Source organism: Molothrus aeneus, chromosome 21, assembly GCF_037042795.1.
Source record: "Molothrus aeneus isolate 106 chromosome 21, BPBGC_Maene_1.0, whole genome shotgun sequence".
NCBI lineage: Eukaryota > Metazoa > Chordata > Aves > Passeriformes > Icteridae > Molothrus > Molothrus aeneus.
The window spans coordinates 1148429-1163682 of NC_089666.1; the positions used below are offsets into that span (position 1 = coordinate 1148429).

Genomic DNA, 15254 nt, shown 5'->3' on the forward strand with positions numbered 1-15254 from the left:
CCCATTTTCCCAGGGATTTTGGTGCTGAGGGAAGGTGCTAACACAGTTGCTCCTGCAGCAAAGCCAACCCTGACCGCTTACACCCAGAACCAGGTGTGTCTTCATTCACCTCTAAACCTGCTCGTGTTCCACAGGCTTTGAGGCATCAGCCCCTGGAAATCCCCCAGCATGACACCAGTCCTGGGGGGCTCAGAGCAATGGACAACGATTTTGGGGCTGGATCAGTGCCCCCACCACTCATTTCCCACATCACCTAGGCGGCAACTCAGAAAAAGAAAGCAAAATTGAGGGCAGTGTGTTGCAGCCAGGGCAAAGAGGAGCAGGGGGAGTGGGTGAGTCCCCCAAAGCTCTTCCCAAAAGGACGCCCATGAAGCAACTGCCCAAAATAAATATTCTCTCTCTTTTTTTTTTTCTTTCCCCTCCTCCATCAAAACTAGGGCATGTTAAACTAGGCCAGCACTCCTAAAGTAATTTATTTATCATGGCGGGGAGAGAGGAGGGACAGCAGCATGGGCTGCAGAAGGGGATGCTCCATCCTGCCCCCAAATGCTGTGGGTTTGGGGAATAAAACGGGTCAGTTCTTCCCTCTTCCCTTGTTGAAAAATCGTAATTACTCAGAAGGAAGCAGCTTTAGTGACCTTTGGTGGAGAAGACACAAAAACGGTCATTTCAACGGAATCAAACCCCTTTTCATCCGTTGGCTCAACTGTTTTCACCGCTGGGGTTCATGTTTTGTACTGTGGCATCAGACAGAAAATACGCTTTAGAAAAATGAAAAATGGGAAAAGGCGTGAAAGAAATTTTACCTTCCTTAAAAACTTGGGGGTTTTTTCTTGCTTTTTAACACAAAAATGAGAAAAACCCAGTGGCTGCCCGAAACCACTCCATCCATCCCTGCCAGGGAATGGGGCCAAGAGGGATTTGGGATGCAGCCCCCATCAGTCATGGCCTTGGAGCTTTTTTTGGGGCTTTAGCTTTGCCTTTGGTCTCCCCATAGGAAGAGTGGCTTCTGGTGGGATGGACCCCCAGCGTTGCTTGTTTGGGGGGCTTGGGGGGCTGCGGGTCCCCCTTTCCTGGGATCTTTGTCCCACAGCCACTAGAGGCCACTGAGGCTCTGTGCTCCTGGCTGATTTACTCAGGCAGGACCTTTGGACACACACTGGCACCCAAAAGTCTGAAACAGGCAAATCCCCAGAGGCAGCAAAGCTGGGGAAAGGCAGGGCAGGGAAGAGCTGTCCCTGAGCTCCGTTGGTGTCTCCAGGGGCATCCCCACACCAGGACCCCACGGGGAACAGGGGCACTTTTCCCAAATCTGGTCAAGCCACTCAGCTGCCCAGACTTGTGCTGAGCACTGGTGGGAATTTTGTGTGTCCTACCCCAAGCTAAACATCTCCAGAGGACAGGGAAATGCTGCCCCACGTGCAGCATCCTTCCTGGGCTCACCAGGAATTTCATGAGGGGTCAAGAAGACACTCCCATGATGTGGCATTCCTTACCTTGGGAATGTTCTGCAAGAAAATCCCTAGATCCCTGCTGCTGCTGCCTCAGAGAGCCTGGGAGTGGAGCTGCCTGCCTCCCCAGGCTCCTCATTTTCATTTTGCCTGGAGTTAAAATTTTCTAGGATATTCTAAACAGCCATTCCCACTTAGAAGGGAAACATCAGACATCTTCATTTACACACTGCTCCAGGTGTCAAACTGTTGCATGACAATAACAAGTGGGAGACACCTCACCCAAAAAACAGAGAATTTCCAGCTGCAGCCGAATGCAGCAGCAGGTGCTCAGATAAAACCCAAACCTGAGAACAGCATCAGGCTCTGCAACCTGGCCAAAGCCTTCCCAGACAAACAGTCAGTGTTTGGGAGAGGAACTGTATTTTTTGGAGGTTGGATGTCTGTGCTGCCTCACATTTGGGTATTTTCAGACCCTTGGTGAGCAGGTGAGAATGGGCACTGCCTCCTCTGGGCTGCCTCAGTTCCCAGCCTCACTGGCTTTGGAAGAAGATTCCCTGCCACAGATTTTTCCAAGACAATTCCTCCCCTGAGTTTTGACAGGATGTGCTTGTGATAGAAATTGCCCTGTTAAATTCATGTTGGTAATGCAACACCAGGAACGTGGAGGAATAAGAAGAAAACCAGAGGAATTTGGGCTCCTCTCCATGCTACAACACCTCAATTATTAATATATATAGTATTACATTATATAATACTATATAATATTATGTAATATATATGGTATTATATAATACATACAATGGTATATATATATAATTTTTGCAGAGATAAATGTGACACCCGCACAAGCCCTTTCCTTTGCAGGGGTCCCACCCTTTCCCAGGGGCAAAGGGGAGCAAAGTGGGAACATCTCAGAGTCCCTGGAGCTGTGTGTGCACACAGCTCAAAGCACCAGCCCCTTCTCAGGGTGGGGGGAATAAAAGAAAATAAAGGAAAATAACCAAACGGCAGAAATAAACCCCAAACAGGCCATGTGACACAAGACTCCAAAATACCCGCGGTGAGTCACGGGTGTGGAGATGGGGCTGATCCAGCTCTGACTCAGCCCGGGCAGCCGGTGCAGCCTGTTTGTGTCCCCCCCACAACTCCTGTTTCCCATTTTTGCTCCAAACCTGCTCAAATATAAATAAATACTCTGTGACTAAGAGACATGTGGTGGGGCTCAGCCTGCAGCAGCCCCTTCAAGCCCCCCAGTTCCTGGTGGTTCCACAAGGGCTGGACACACCAGTATCCCACAAAAGCCAGGCCTAGGGACCAGTGAAGTATTTAAAGTGTTTTTTAAAATACGTATTTTTGGAGGGGGAAACACACACACACACAGGAAGTTCTTGCTGATGCCACGTCAAGGAAGCACTTGGGATTTTCCAGCTAGCTCTAATTAATTAGTATTTTCTCAGCTTAGCATCGTTTTAAACCTGAAGCACCAATTCCCACGGGTCACAGACAAGGGAAGCCAACACAGAGCAGAGCCTGCCCAGGTGGGATGAAGCCTCCCTCTGGGACACCACATGGAGGGCAGAGGGTGCTGGTGGAGCTGGGATGAGACTCAGTTCCCACCTGGGTGCAATCCAGCCCCAGCCCTTTCGAAGCCACAGCATCCCCAGAGTGGGGGAAACCTCAAGAGATGGCTGAGTTTGGGGGAGGTGCCTTGGGAAAGCTGCTCTTGGTTATTCCCACTGGATCTGGACAAATGCACGGGGGTGGAACTCCCCTTATTATTTACAGCTGGGTTGAACCCCCCACGGTGTTTGACCTCCTGGGATTCTCCAGGTTGATCCCAGCCTCATCCCAGGTTAGAGCACCATCCCTGAGCCACAGGGTAAGGAAAGGGGAAAGGCAGGATCAGGATGAGACCCTGGCAGCATCATCAGCATCCATAACCAGTTTCCATAGCAACAGGTTCAGCCCCCGATCGGCAGCAGGTGCTGGGAAGCAGGAATGAGGAGGGAGCTCGGGGGGACCCCATGAGCAGCAAAAAATAGGTTTTGGTACAGAAAATCACTTTGCAACTCAGGCCCTCGGGAGCGAAGGGAGGCTGAGCTGAGCCGTGGCCTGACACAAACCCAGGACAGCCCTTTCAGGGACACCGGGGAGCTGCCCCCATCCCCCCACCCCTGCCAGGCATGGATCCTGTCCACCCATTCCAGGGGTATCAGCATTCCCAGTTTATTCCCAGCTGGGCACCAGGAGCTCTGCTGCACCCTTCCCTGGCTCCGGCCAGGAGCAAACAGCCACGAGACCCCAGAGCATCCATCCATCCCACAGTCCTGAACGCCGGGGAAGCGCACGCCTGGGGAGTGATCGGGAGGGAGAGCCCGGACAGGGATGCTCCAGGCGTGCGGATGCCGGCGGGGCCTCGCCCCCACCCGCGGCCGTGCCCTCCTGCGGCACGGTTACACAAGGCTCCCGGCGCTTGCATAAGCGGCAGCAGCCAGTGCAGCCTCAAGGAGAGAGGAGAAGTGAGCGGGAGCCGCGGCCCCGAGCCACGCCTGCGATGGGATCCCTGGCCAGAGCCCGGATCCCACCGGCGAGTGCCGCGGGTCTGGAGCAGGGCATCCTGCAGCCACTCCTAAACCAGGTGACACAACCCCCTGCATGCAGCAGACTGGCCCCATCCCTTCACCGCCCTTGTGGATAGACTGAAAACAGCAGGAATTCAACCCTTAACAGCCATAAAAAGGCTGCCAGAACCCCCAAAGCCAGCGAGCAGCCTGCACACCAGCCCTGTGGCATCCAATACTCACCTGCTGCCACTTCCAGGCCTGGAAATGGGGTTAGTCCCAGGGGAAAACCATTTTAAAAAGCCTTTTAACCAAGCAGGTGTGAGGGAAGCATCTTGTGGGGCTTGGGCTCCCAGGGAGCCTCTGTGGAGCAGGACACCCATGGGTCAGCATCAGCCCTCAGCTCCCAGTCCTGCTCTGGGGGGAACGAGCACTGCCTTCAAACCAGCACCCATCAGCACCCAGGGTGCCTTTGGCCAACCCCTGGGAGTTTGGCACAGGGCAGCTCACCCTAAACCACTTTGTTCATGCCCTAAACCACGGTGTCCGTGCCCTAAACCACGGTGTTCATGCCCACCGTGGTGCATGGATCTGGCTCAGCTCCACGGCTGTCAATGAGCACATGGCCAGAGAGGGTTTTAAGATCCTGCAATGCCAACCAAGTCACCTTTCCCAGGGGATTTACACCCTTTACAGGCTTCCTTTCCAGGATTCCTAGGTGCTGTCCTCACTGTACTGGGGCTGATGTTTTGACTCCAACTCCTTCCCATCCCACAACCCACATCCCTTGTTTTTCTGCCCAGTGCAAAGAAAGGATTAAAAACCACAACAAAAAGTGAAGAAATCCTCTAATTTAATGAGCAGAGAAGCCCACAAACCTCTAGCTTGGCTTTTTAAGTATAAGCAATATCATCTCTGTGTCTTGAGGAGATTTAATTATTTTAACAATTAAAAGGGACCTCCCCAAGAGGCTGCACATGGAGGGCACAAGCACCTGCAGGACTCATGTGCATCCCAGCCCAGCACAAACTTCCCATAGCAAAGGTAACTTTACAGGTGGCACAGAAAGAGAAAACCAGAAAAGGTCATTGCACAAGAGGGGCTGATTCTCCTGATTTAAATACAACCCCAGAAACCCACACTGCAAAGCCACAGGCACACCCAGAGCTGCAGCAAACACTCACCAGTGACCCTTGGGCAGTGATGCTGCTTCCTTGCGGGCAAGGGGAAACATTTCCATCCTCCTTCTTTGTATAGGGAATGACTCTATGGGAACAGCTGCCACCCCAAAGGCACAACACTGGGACAACCAGCTCACTGGCAGGGTCAGATACTCCAGCTCTGCACCCATCCCTCCTCTGAGACACCCCCCAAACCTCAGCCTCAGGCCTTTTATTGCCTTCAGGATAACAAATCCCAAAATCTCAGTGCAGCTGCCCTGGGAGGGGAAACAACACAAAAGGACACGAGCCCCAGGTGCTTAGAGAACTCCAAGCCCCAAGGTGAGCATCCAACCATCTGATTGCCTCTGAAAACCATTGTTGAGGTGATTCTCAGCAGAGGACACGTGTGGCAGCCCCGAAGCCCCCCCAGAGTCTGTGTTGTGCTGGGGTGAGGCAGAGCCGCGGGAGGAGCGAGGGCGATGTGTGAAATCGAGGGGCGGCCACAGCTATTTCTGCTCCGTGTCAGCACCCACTGACAGCAGCACCCTGGGAACACAGAGAAGCTCCAGGCATCTTTTTTCTGAGTGAAATTCACCTGTACATGACTGCACTTCCCCATTAACCCCCAGCATTGTGAGGTGTGGAGCTCGCTGGTTCTGGGGGCAAAGCTGGGGGGCTTGGGGCCACAGCGAGCTGCTGGCACCCTTGACATCTCCATTTAGGCTCCTGAGATTCCCCCTTATCTGATGGGCAGAAGCTTCTACAAATCCCTTCTCCTTCCTTCTGCTCAGGGTCACTCTTTTTTTCCCCTTAATTTCTTGGGACTTGGAGCGAGACCCAGGCAAATGCGACTGATTGTGTAACGTTTTGCTCAGAAAGCTTCTTAAACAGTCACATATTTCTATTGGATTTCCTTGCCCTTCACTGCTGATTACTGGAGTATTTATATATAAATAGAAGCTGTCTTCCCCATAATCTGCTTGTTTCTCCTAATTAACTCAGGGCTGCTCTCCTTGGGTTGCTCAGCCCTTGGGTTTTGGGGATGCAGGCACCCAGCAGCACTCAGTGAACCCAAATGCACCAAATTTCTGCTGAAATTGCTTTTTTAGCTGGTTTTAAAGATGCAAAACCCTCCCTTCCAAACTTTATATGCTCAGTATCTGCCCCATCCTCCCAACTCCCAGCTCAGGGAAGTGCTCAAACGTGATTTCTTCATCTTCCTCCTTCCTCACAAAACTTTCCCTTAATTCAAGGAACGTCTCGATTTGATAATTATTTTAATCATTATTACTCATCTTTCCCCTTTCTTCCCCCCCTCAAAACTTCGTCCTGGGCCTGTCAATCACTTTAATAGCTGTTTACAACCTATCATCAAGTCTTGCATAACATCCACATGACTTCACTCAGATGCCTCCGACACCCAAAAGCTGCCCCTGGGCTCTATTTCAGGAGTGATGGAGCCCACGGCACCAACTGGCTGCATCCCCCGCCGGCATGCCCGGGGTCCTGGGATGGAGAAAATCAAAGCCAAAGACATGCCCGAAGCAAAACTATTTTGTAGTTAACACAAGGCAGCCCCACGCTGCTCCCTGGTTCAGGTTTTGGGGGTGAGGGTTGGTTTGGTGGGCTCGCACCCCTCCCCAGCATTGCAGGTGGATGTTGCACCAATTTGTAGAGATCGGGAGCTGAAGGCATTGAAGCAGTCCCTGGATGGCAGCCTGGCCTCTGCCCCCCACTCCCCTCTCAGCATTGGGACACACGCACACCAAACACGGCAAATTCTGTTTAAAATGTCGTTTTCTAGCGAAGTTCTCCACGCCGCGGCATCGCCCGTCGGCGGCAGGTTGGCGGGGGGACGGGGCAGAGGCGCAATCTGTGCTGGAGCGGCTGCCAGCCCTTTTCCTTCGGCAGCGACGGCTGGCTCGTGGGGCGGGGGGGGACACGACGGCTCTTTTTTAAGCTCTCCCGTCCTCCCCCTCTCCTTCAGATTTCATAACCCTTCAAAGCACGAAAAGGCTCCTCCGGTTCCCGGCTAATGAGTCCCTGCGGAGGAGGAGCGCGGCCCCGGCGGGAGCGGAGCTCGGCAGCAAAACCTCCCCACGGCGGGTGGGACGGGGCAGGGGGACACGGAGGGGTCTCTGCGGGGTCTCGCCATAACCCCAACTTGGCCAGTTCTCTCCCCAAAACCGCTCTTGGCACGAGGCTGCCCGGGATGGGACGTCTCTCCCTTCCCGTGCAGATGCTGCATGCAAATGTTTATTTACACAGCATTAGGGGGTTATTTATTAAGCCACGGCTGACAACTGTATTCAAACTAATTTCTCTTAATAAGGCACTTGCGGTCACCCCGGCAACAGCACCGGAGTGCCCTTCTTGAAGGAAAATACTGGGGTGAAATCCCCTTAGATGCCAAGAGGGTGCTCTGAGGGGGCCTCTGGAGATGTTGGGGCTGGAGGCACCAACTCCCTTCTTGGGAGATCTGCTCCATCCCCCGAGATGGAGTCCAGAGGGAGGAAACTGGGCTAGAAGTGTCTATTTTATGTGATATATGTAGAGATAGAGAGGTCACCAAAAGCAGGGGGGCATCCAAGGGGGTCCTTGCTTGCCCAGGGGAAAATAAGGGATGGCAGAGCTCCCATGTCCTGCTTTGGATTGGAAAACACAATGGCTGCTTTATCAATTCCTGTGATTACAACACTAATTAGGATGATGTGGGATGAAGGCAGGATTTCTGTTTCCTTGCACTGACCAAGGTGACAGGTTAAACTATGCAAAGAAAGACAGCAGATTTCTCAGCTCCATCTCTGCCTCAGAGAATAATCAAACCAAATTTCCCCTGGGTTTTAAAATCCTGGATGCATCAGTTCACCAAATGCTGTGCAATCCAGGGTTTGCAAAACACAACTCCCCAAAACTGGAAGGAAGCTCCTTATCCCATCTGAAACCCAGACTCGCACACTAAATCATCACGGGGTTGTTTTGGGGGTATTTTACTGAACAGTCACTCAGTGCTCCAACCAGCTGGGGTGGCCCCAGGGAAACCCACCAAGAACCCACCCCAAAACAAAGGATTCACACTGGGAATTAGAGCAGGCTGTGATTTACTGGGACAACAACACTTCTGCAACAACAGAGAACACGACTGTGCTGACGCACCCGGCCGGCAAACCTGCAGCAGCACTGAGCATTGCCACACTGGGGCCCTCAGAGAGGGGACATCAAAGCAGACACTGGAGAGGTGCTCGAGATTCTGGGGAACCCAGAGAGCTGACACTGAGAGCAGAGACCAGAGGGAAGCTCCTGGAGACCCAAGAGAGGTGAAACCAGAGCAGAGAGCAGAAGGATAATCCTGGGGATCCCAGAGAGGCCACACTGAGAGCAGACACCAGAGAGATGCTCATGGTCCTGGGGACCTTGGAGAGGTGACACCAGAGCAGACACCAGAGGGGTGCTCATGGTCCCCAGCACAGGTTTCTCTCCTGTGTCACCCCCAGACACACAGACACAAGACAGAAGCCTGCTGGGACAAGGCTGCTACATGCCAAGGGAGGGAGCAGAAGGCAGTGGGTTCCAGACGGGCTCCACGGGAGACAGTGGCACACAACTCCCTCTGGAGGCACTTGATCCTTCAATCCCGGGCACCCTGGCTCTGCCTGTGAAGCTCCAAAGGCACACGTTGGCTGCAAGGGATCTCACAAACTCCTGCTGGGATTGCAGAGAGCCTGAAGGAGCCCAGCACTGTGTGGATGCGATGGGGTTTGGTCCCAGCCTCCAACTGGCCTGGCTGGGCTCGATCCTCCTGGCTGTGACAGCGGGGCCGCTCTTCACATGCTCATTCCCAGCCCAGATTCCCTTTTATCCATGAGATGAGCATGTTGTCAGACTTTGCCTTCTCTGAAAGCCATCTGAGATGGCAGGAGCCAGGCAGGAGCCTCAGGAAAGCAGGGATTTGGGGCTGAGGGGCTGCAGTGGGGGCTTGGCAGTGATTCAGAGCTGGGAAGACGCATCTAAGCAAGGACAGGGAAAGTGGAGCAGGCCACAAGATCTGCCCTGGAAACTGGGTTTGGACCAGAAGAAACCAGAATCAGAGGGAACTGCTGTAGCTGAAAATAAAAAGCATCTACTGCAGGCAGTGGTAGGTTCCCTTCCAGGGCAAAATCCTGACTGCTGAGTGCAGGATTTAGCCCAGGCTGCTGTGTGTGCAGGGTTTGCTCTAATAAACACACACATCCCTGCAGCAGAGGAGTTGAGCTCCTTGGAGGCATTTCCTTAAGGATAGATCCCTGCTCCTGTGCCCTCAGTAATCTGCCCAAGCCTCCCTCCTCCTCCTCTTACACACTGCCTGGGTTGTAGCACAGCAGGTTGAACTCCAGGTTCTCATCCCAGTGACGGAGCAGCACAAAGAGCTGCTGGGCTGCAGCTTTCACCGTGGCCAGGCTGGATCCCTCGGGGAAGTCCTGCCCGCTCAGCCACAGGCTGGCTTTGGCAGCCACCAGCTCCCACTCGATGAAGTAAGAAGCTGAGCTGTGCTCCAGCCAGGCCAGGGCCACAGCCGTGGCCCACAGCATCCCCTCGGGCTCCGTCTGCTGCTGCAGCTCCACGTCTGAGAGCACAGCCTGGAGCTCCGAGCCGCCCTCGGTGTCCCAGCCGCTGCCGCTGCCGGCGGGGGAGGAGAAGCTGCGGATGGTGATGGCCGGGGGGCGCAGCTCCTGCTCCTGCTCGGCTCTCAGGGCTCTGGAGATGCTCTCGGCAGCGCTGCCCGACAGGTGCCGAGGGCGGCCCGCGTTCCTCAGCACTGCTCCCCCTGCCAGGTCTGCAGTGGTGGGGCCCTTCCCCTGCCCGCTGGGGACCAGCAGCTGCTGGGGGCAGTTCAGGGGTTTGTGCTCCGAGGAGGAGGAGCTGTTCCTCTTGCTGCTGTAGGAGCCGGAGGGGCTGAGGGACAGGCGGTGGCAGGCGAAGGGCGACGTCCACTTCAGCTTCTCCATGGGGATGTTGACGGCGTCGCAGAAGGCTGAATTCAGAAGGAAGGCACCGCAGGCCAGCTGCAGGGACACCTGCAAGGGATGGTGGGCACAAAGGGAAGCTCTGGCACCAATCACTTGTGGGTAGCTCAGGAAAAAGGCATGTATGGGTGAAACAGCTCTCCATCTCTGAGCAGGTCACTGGACGTGGTTGTCAGAGGTAGCAGGAGGAAGATTTGGGGGGATCCTCCTCTGCTCCCCTGCAGTGACCACACAACCCCAACAAGACCCAGGGAGGAGCTGCTCACCAGGGGAAGGTAGTCCACGCTCTCACTGTCACCCTCAGAGCTGGCTTTGCTCCCTCTGCTTGGAGATTTACTCATGAAGCCTTTGGCAGCTCGAACCAGCAGCATGGTTTTATTGAGGGTCAGCCTGTGAAAGGATGAAAAGGTGTCTGTGACCTCTGTGCTCATCCTGACACCCACCCTCCCCTCCAAACCATCCCTGCTCCCCAGACATTGGCACCACACTTAGCCCCAGCTCCAGCTCCTTGGGTCCCTCCTCTCCCCCTGGCTTGTGTTCACATCAGACCCACACAGGTGGAAGGCACCTGCTGAGGTCAGAGGAAGGTCGAGCTGGCTCATACCTGGCAGCAAAGAGCCTCTCAATGGATTTTTGGGCTTGTGCAGAGGAAGCAGACAGGCTGTGGAGAGGCCCTGGGGAGAAACACAGTGCTGGGTTTACAAGGTGCTACAGGGGAGCAAAAGGGAGCAGAGTCAAGGTCCTGGCTTGTTTGGCTGCTGAATCTTTGGCAAAACTCCTCCTCTCCCCTTGCCTCATTTTTCCTATATGGATAATAAAAATTCCTATACCTTTTAAAAATGAACCTGGGGGAGATTTTTACCAAAAGTCACATCAAGTTCCATCCTTTGCACCTCAGAATGAGTCCAGCCCTGTGCTCACAAGCCTAGTTTTAGGTAATAAATTTTTATAAAATTCCCCAAAACTCAGCAGAAGCCCAAACCACTGACTTGATGGAGCTGCACGAGGTGCCAGCAGCTCTTTCCCTACCTTCAGGGCCACGGCAGCGCTCCCAGGCAGACAAGGACGGGGTGCTGGAGGGTGAGGGGCTCCTCTCCTCAGCATCTGCAATTGAGGAACCACATCAGCAACAGCACCCAGCCAAAGCCAGCACCTTCCCTCCCACGGCACGATGGGGTTAATGAGCCTCTTTGGGTGTCTGGTAATTCAGCTCCAGCTCTGACAGTGCCAGACAAGGTCCAATCCAACTCGTCTTCATTAGTGGAGGATTTGGTGACAAGTGAGTGTCTCACATCCCCCCTGCCTCTAATTACACTCGTTTCATCCTTCGTGTTACCCACGCTACGGCTGCCAATTAACTCCCAAGCACTGCCAGCAGCACCCCTGCCATGGCAGGGCTGTGGGGGAAATCGAAGCTTCCTCTCCCTTCAAGGAGATGAGCCCCAGCCTGACACGTGTCTGGTGAGCACAGTATGCAAAGGGGAAGGCAGGATTTAAAAGGACCAGAGAAGGTGTCCCAAGCCACTGAGTGTGCCAGCCTCCTGCTGAGAGCAGGTTTGCCCCCAGGCAGGCTGCACAGGCCGGACAGCTCAGTCCTCTTACAGGGACAGACTGCCTGAAACCCAAGCAGCTCTCAGTCGCTGGCAACCTTTAGCAAGCATAAGGGATATCAGCTCTTTAGTGATTATCAGCTCTTTTGAGTTCAGCTCCTTTGCTTGCTAAGGTGCTGCAGGCTGACCAGCAGATCCTGGTGAAAGAGGAGAAGGCCATCTTGGTGTTCCACAGCCATGTCTTTACTGGGGGTCTGTGAAGGGTTCCAGCAACGGCTCTTCTAACCAGAATGGGCTAAAACAGCCCATTATGTAGGGTATAGGGGGATCCAGAATTGTCCAAGACAGGGTTAAGGAAAGTGACCTATGGGGTTACAGAGAGATAAGCTGGGGTCCAAAAGGTGGAAGACAGGGGCTTGCCATGACTTGGCATTTCCTATCTTTAGGCCTCTGCTCTCCACGGGGCCCTAGCAGCCCATGGCCTGCTACAACTGAGATCTCTAACACCAGGAAGGAGATAAAACCCCAGGCAATCTTACTCATGCTGATCAATCCGTAGTCTCCATTCTGGTCACATGCTGCCTGAGGATGTCCCGGGGAAGAGCCACGATGCCTTCTGTTTCCTGAACTCTTCTGTTTCCTCTGGTTGCCTTGCTTGGATGTTGCCCCTTGGCATGAGAGAAGAGAATGGCCAGTTTTAGAGAGAGACTGGCACATGCATGATGGCAATGAAACCACAGAATGAGCTTGGTCAGGAACTGGAGTGACAGGACAAGGAGGAATGGCTTCAAACTGGAAGACAGTAGGCTTAGATGGGCTATTGGAAAAAAATTCTTTGATATGAGGGTGGTGAGGCCCTGGCACAGGTTGCCCAGAGAAGCTGTGGCTGCTCCCTCCATGGAAGTGTCCAAGACCAGGATGGAAAGAGCTTGGAGCAGCCTGGGGTAGTGGAGATGGTGGCAGGGGGTGGAATAGGATGAGCTTTAAGGTCTCTTCCAACCCAAAACATTATGTGATTCTCTGGTCATCCCTGGGTATCCAGACCTCAGAGGAGACCAATTCCCTGGCCATAGGAAGAGGTTTGTGCCACCAAGATCTTGACCACAACCTTGGGTATGGGTCTGGTGCCAAATTGTGCTGTGGCTTCATAGGCTTTGCCCTGAGAGAAGTTCCCCAGTGACACCTTCCCTGCCAGGCCAAGGTTCCACCCCGTGCCAGCCCCACGTTACCTGTGTGGGTGTACTGGACCAGGGTGGGCAGGTAGGAGCTGGTGCTCAGGTCCACAGGCACGAAGGCTGTGTACTTGCTGATGATGTTACAGGCCTTGCTGGTGTGGACAGCGCTGAGCTGGAACCGCCGCCCAGACCCTGCCACGGGAGGGACAGCAGGGTCAGAGTCCAGGGGCCCCAGGGGCTCCCCCAGCCCTCACACCCAGCTCCCACACCCACCCCCATGCCTGGGGATCCATGCCCAGCAGGGGCTGTATCCCTTTATCTCTCTAAACTCTGCCTACTGCTGCTCCTGCTCTTGTTTCACAAGCCCAGATGCACCTCATGAGGACAGGGTTGACATGGCCCAGGGACACGTGTGGCCCACGGCAGTGATGTGTGGCTGCTGCTGGAGTTGGATGCCACTTCCCAGCTCCAAGTGACCAACTCCTTAAAAAGAACCATGTTACCTCATGCATGAAGCTGAGGGATCACAGAATCATGGAACATACTGAGTCAGAAGGGACTCTCAAGGACCATCAAGTCCAACCCCTGCTTCTGAGGAGTGGGAAGGAACATGAGTTCAGGAATGATCATGTGCAACAAGGCTGCAGAAGCAGAAGAGCACAAGGCGGCTGAAGGGAGCTGTTATCTTGGAGTTGTGTGAGACATTCCCTAATATTTTATCACCAGCAGCTTTTGTTTTCACTCCAGAGGCTGCTGAGACTGCTGGGAAGCCCTCCCGAGGCCGGGCAGGGTCTGCCTGCAGCCAGCTGTGCATTACCATGCTCGATTTCACACTCCCTCTCAGCGAGCTGCTCCAAGTCCTGGATGAGTGACTTGGCTGCCAGGTGGTGGAAGGTCTCACTCCACACGTCTTTGTCACCATCCTCGCGGCTCTCCCGCTCCCGGAACAGAGGGTGGATATCAAACGTGACTTCCCACTGCACAGGCTCGTTGTTCCTCAGCCCCTTCACCACTGCCCTGCAGAGGGCCCTGGGGGAAGAGCGCGGGGAGCCGCAGGCAGCGCCGATATCCAGGTCCTGGGGCTCCCAGTCGGAGGAGGTCTCTGTCTCAAAGGTGAGAGATGGATGCTGGGCAGCCTCTGCAGAGAGGGGAGAGGAGGATAATTATCCACCTCCCTGGGAGCTGAATTCCCCACTGGCACCACAAAACCATAATTAATCCTTCCGAACTGTCACACGGTGGCACGGGGAGCGATGCAATGGCACCAGACCCCGGCACGGACAGGTGAGGCTGGCCATGCCTCCCCCTCTCCCACTCACCCACATCCCCGGGGCTCCGGCTGTCCGATGAGGAGTGCAGGCTCCTGATGGCACCGAGTGCTTCCAAGCCCCTCGCCGGGGCTTCCTGCAGCCCGTCCGGGGGGTTGGCGTCGTGGCAGAAGGACACACAGCTGTGCTGGAGCAGGGCGGGGCGCCGGGCGCCTGTGCCGCGCATCCTGCCCGCAGAGCCGTGCGGGATGGCCGGGAGGGGCTGTGAGCAGAGCAGGTGTTAGGGCTGGAGCCAATGGCACAGACCTGCTCTGTGCCCTCTGATCCCGTCTGCTCCAACCATGCCCTGCTCTGTGCCCTCTGATCCCGTCTGCTCCATGCATGCACCCGCTCTGTGCCCTCTGATCCCGTCTGCTCCAACCATGGATCTGCTCTGTGCCCTCTGATCCCGTCTGCTCCATGCATGGACCTGCTCTGTGCCCTCTGATCCCGTCTGCTCCATGCATGGACCTGCTCTGTGCCCTCTGATCCCATCTGCTCCATGCATGGATCTGCTCTGTGCCCTCTGATCCCGTCTGCTCCAACCATGGATCTGCTCTGTGCCCTCTGATCCCATCTGCTCCATGCATGGACCTGCTCTGTGCCCTCTGATCCCATCTGCTCCAACCATGGATCTGCTCTGTGCCCTCTGATCCCGTCTGCTCCCTGCATGGACCTGCTCTGTGCCCTCTGATCCCGTCTGCTCCCTGCATGGACCTGCTCTGTGCCCTCTGATCCCATCTGCTCCCTGCATGGATCTGCTCTGTGCCCTCTGATCCCGTCTGCTCCAACCATGGATCTGCTCTGTGCCCTCTGATCCCGTCTGCTCCATGCATGGATCTGCTCTGTGCCCTCTGATCCCATCTGCAGCATGCATGGACCTGCTCTGTGCCCTCTGATCCCGTCTGCTCCATGCATGGACCTGCTCTGTGCCCTCTGATCCCATCTGCTCCATGCATGGATCTGCTCTGTGCCCTCTGATCCCATCTGCTCCATGCATGGACCTGCTCTGTGCCCTCTGATCCCGTCTGCTCCATGCAT

General features: G+C 54.9%; 1 protein-coding gene across 3 annotated transcripts in view; it reads right to left on the reverse strand.

The window, feature by feature from the left end:
• Positions 1–8262: 8262 nt before the first annotated feature.
• VWA5B1 (von Willebrand factor A domain containing 5B1) overlaps positions 8263–15254 on the reverse strand; it is a 29141-nt gene continuing 22149 nt past the window's right edge. For all 3 annotated transcript variants that reach the window (XM_066563926.1, XM_066563925.1, XM_066563924.1), the window contains 8 exons: positions 14226–14436; positions 13724–14044; positions 12961–13098; positions 12271–12399; positions 11211–11285; positions 10786–10855; positions 10448–10571; positions 8263–10232 (listed from right to left, as the gene is read on the reverse strand). In XM_066563926.1, coding sequence (XP_066420023.1) covers positions 9510–10232; positions 10448–10571; positions 10786–10855; positions 11211–11285; positions 12271–12399; positions 12961–13098; positions 13724–14044; positions 14226–14436 — 1791 coding nt within the window. In that variant the 3' untranslated portion in view covers positions 8263–9509. The remainder of the gene's footprint in view (positions 10233–10447; positions 10572–10785; positions 10856–11210; positions 11286–12270; positions 12400–12960; positions 13099–13723; positions 14045–14225; positions 14437–15254) is intronic.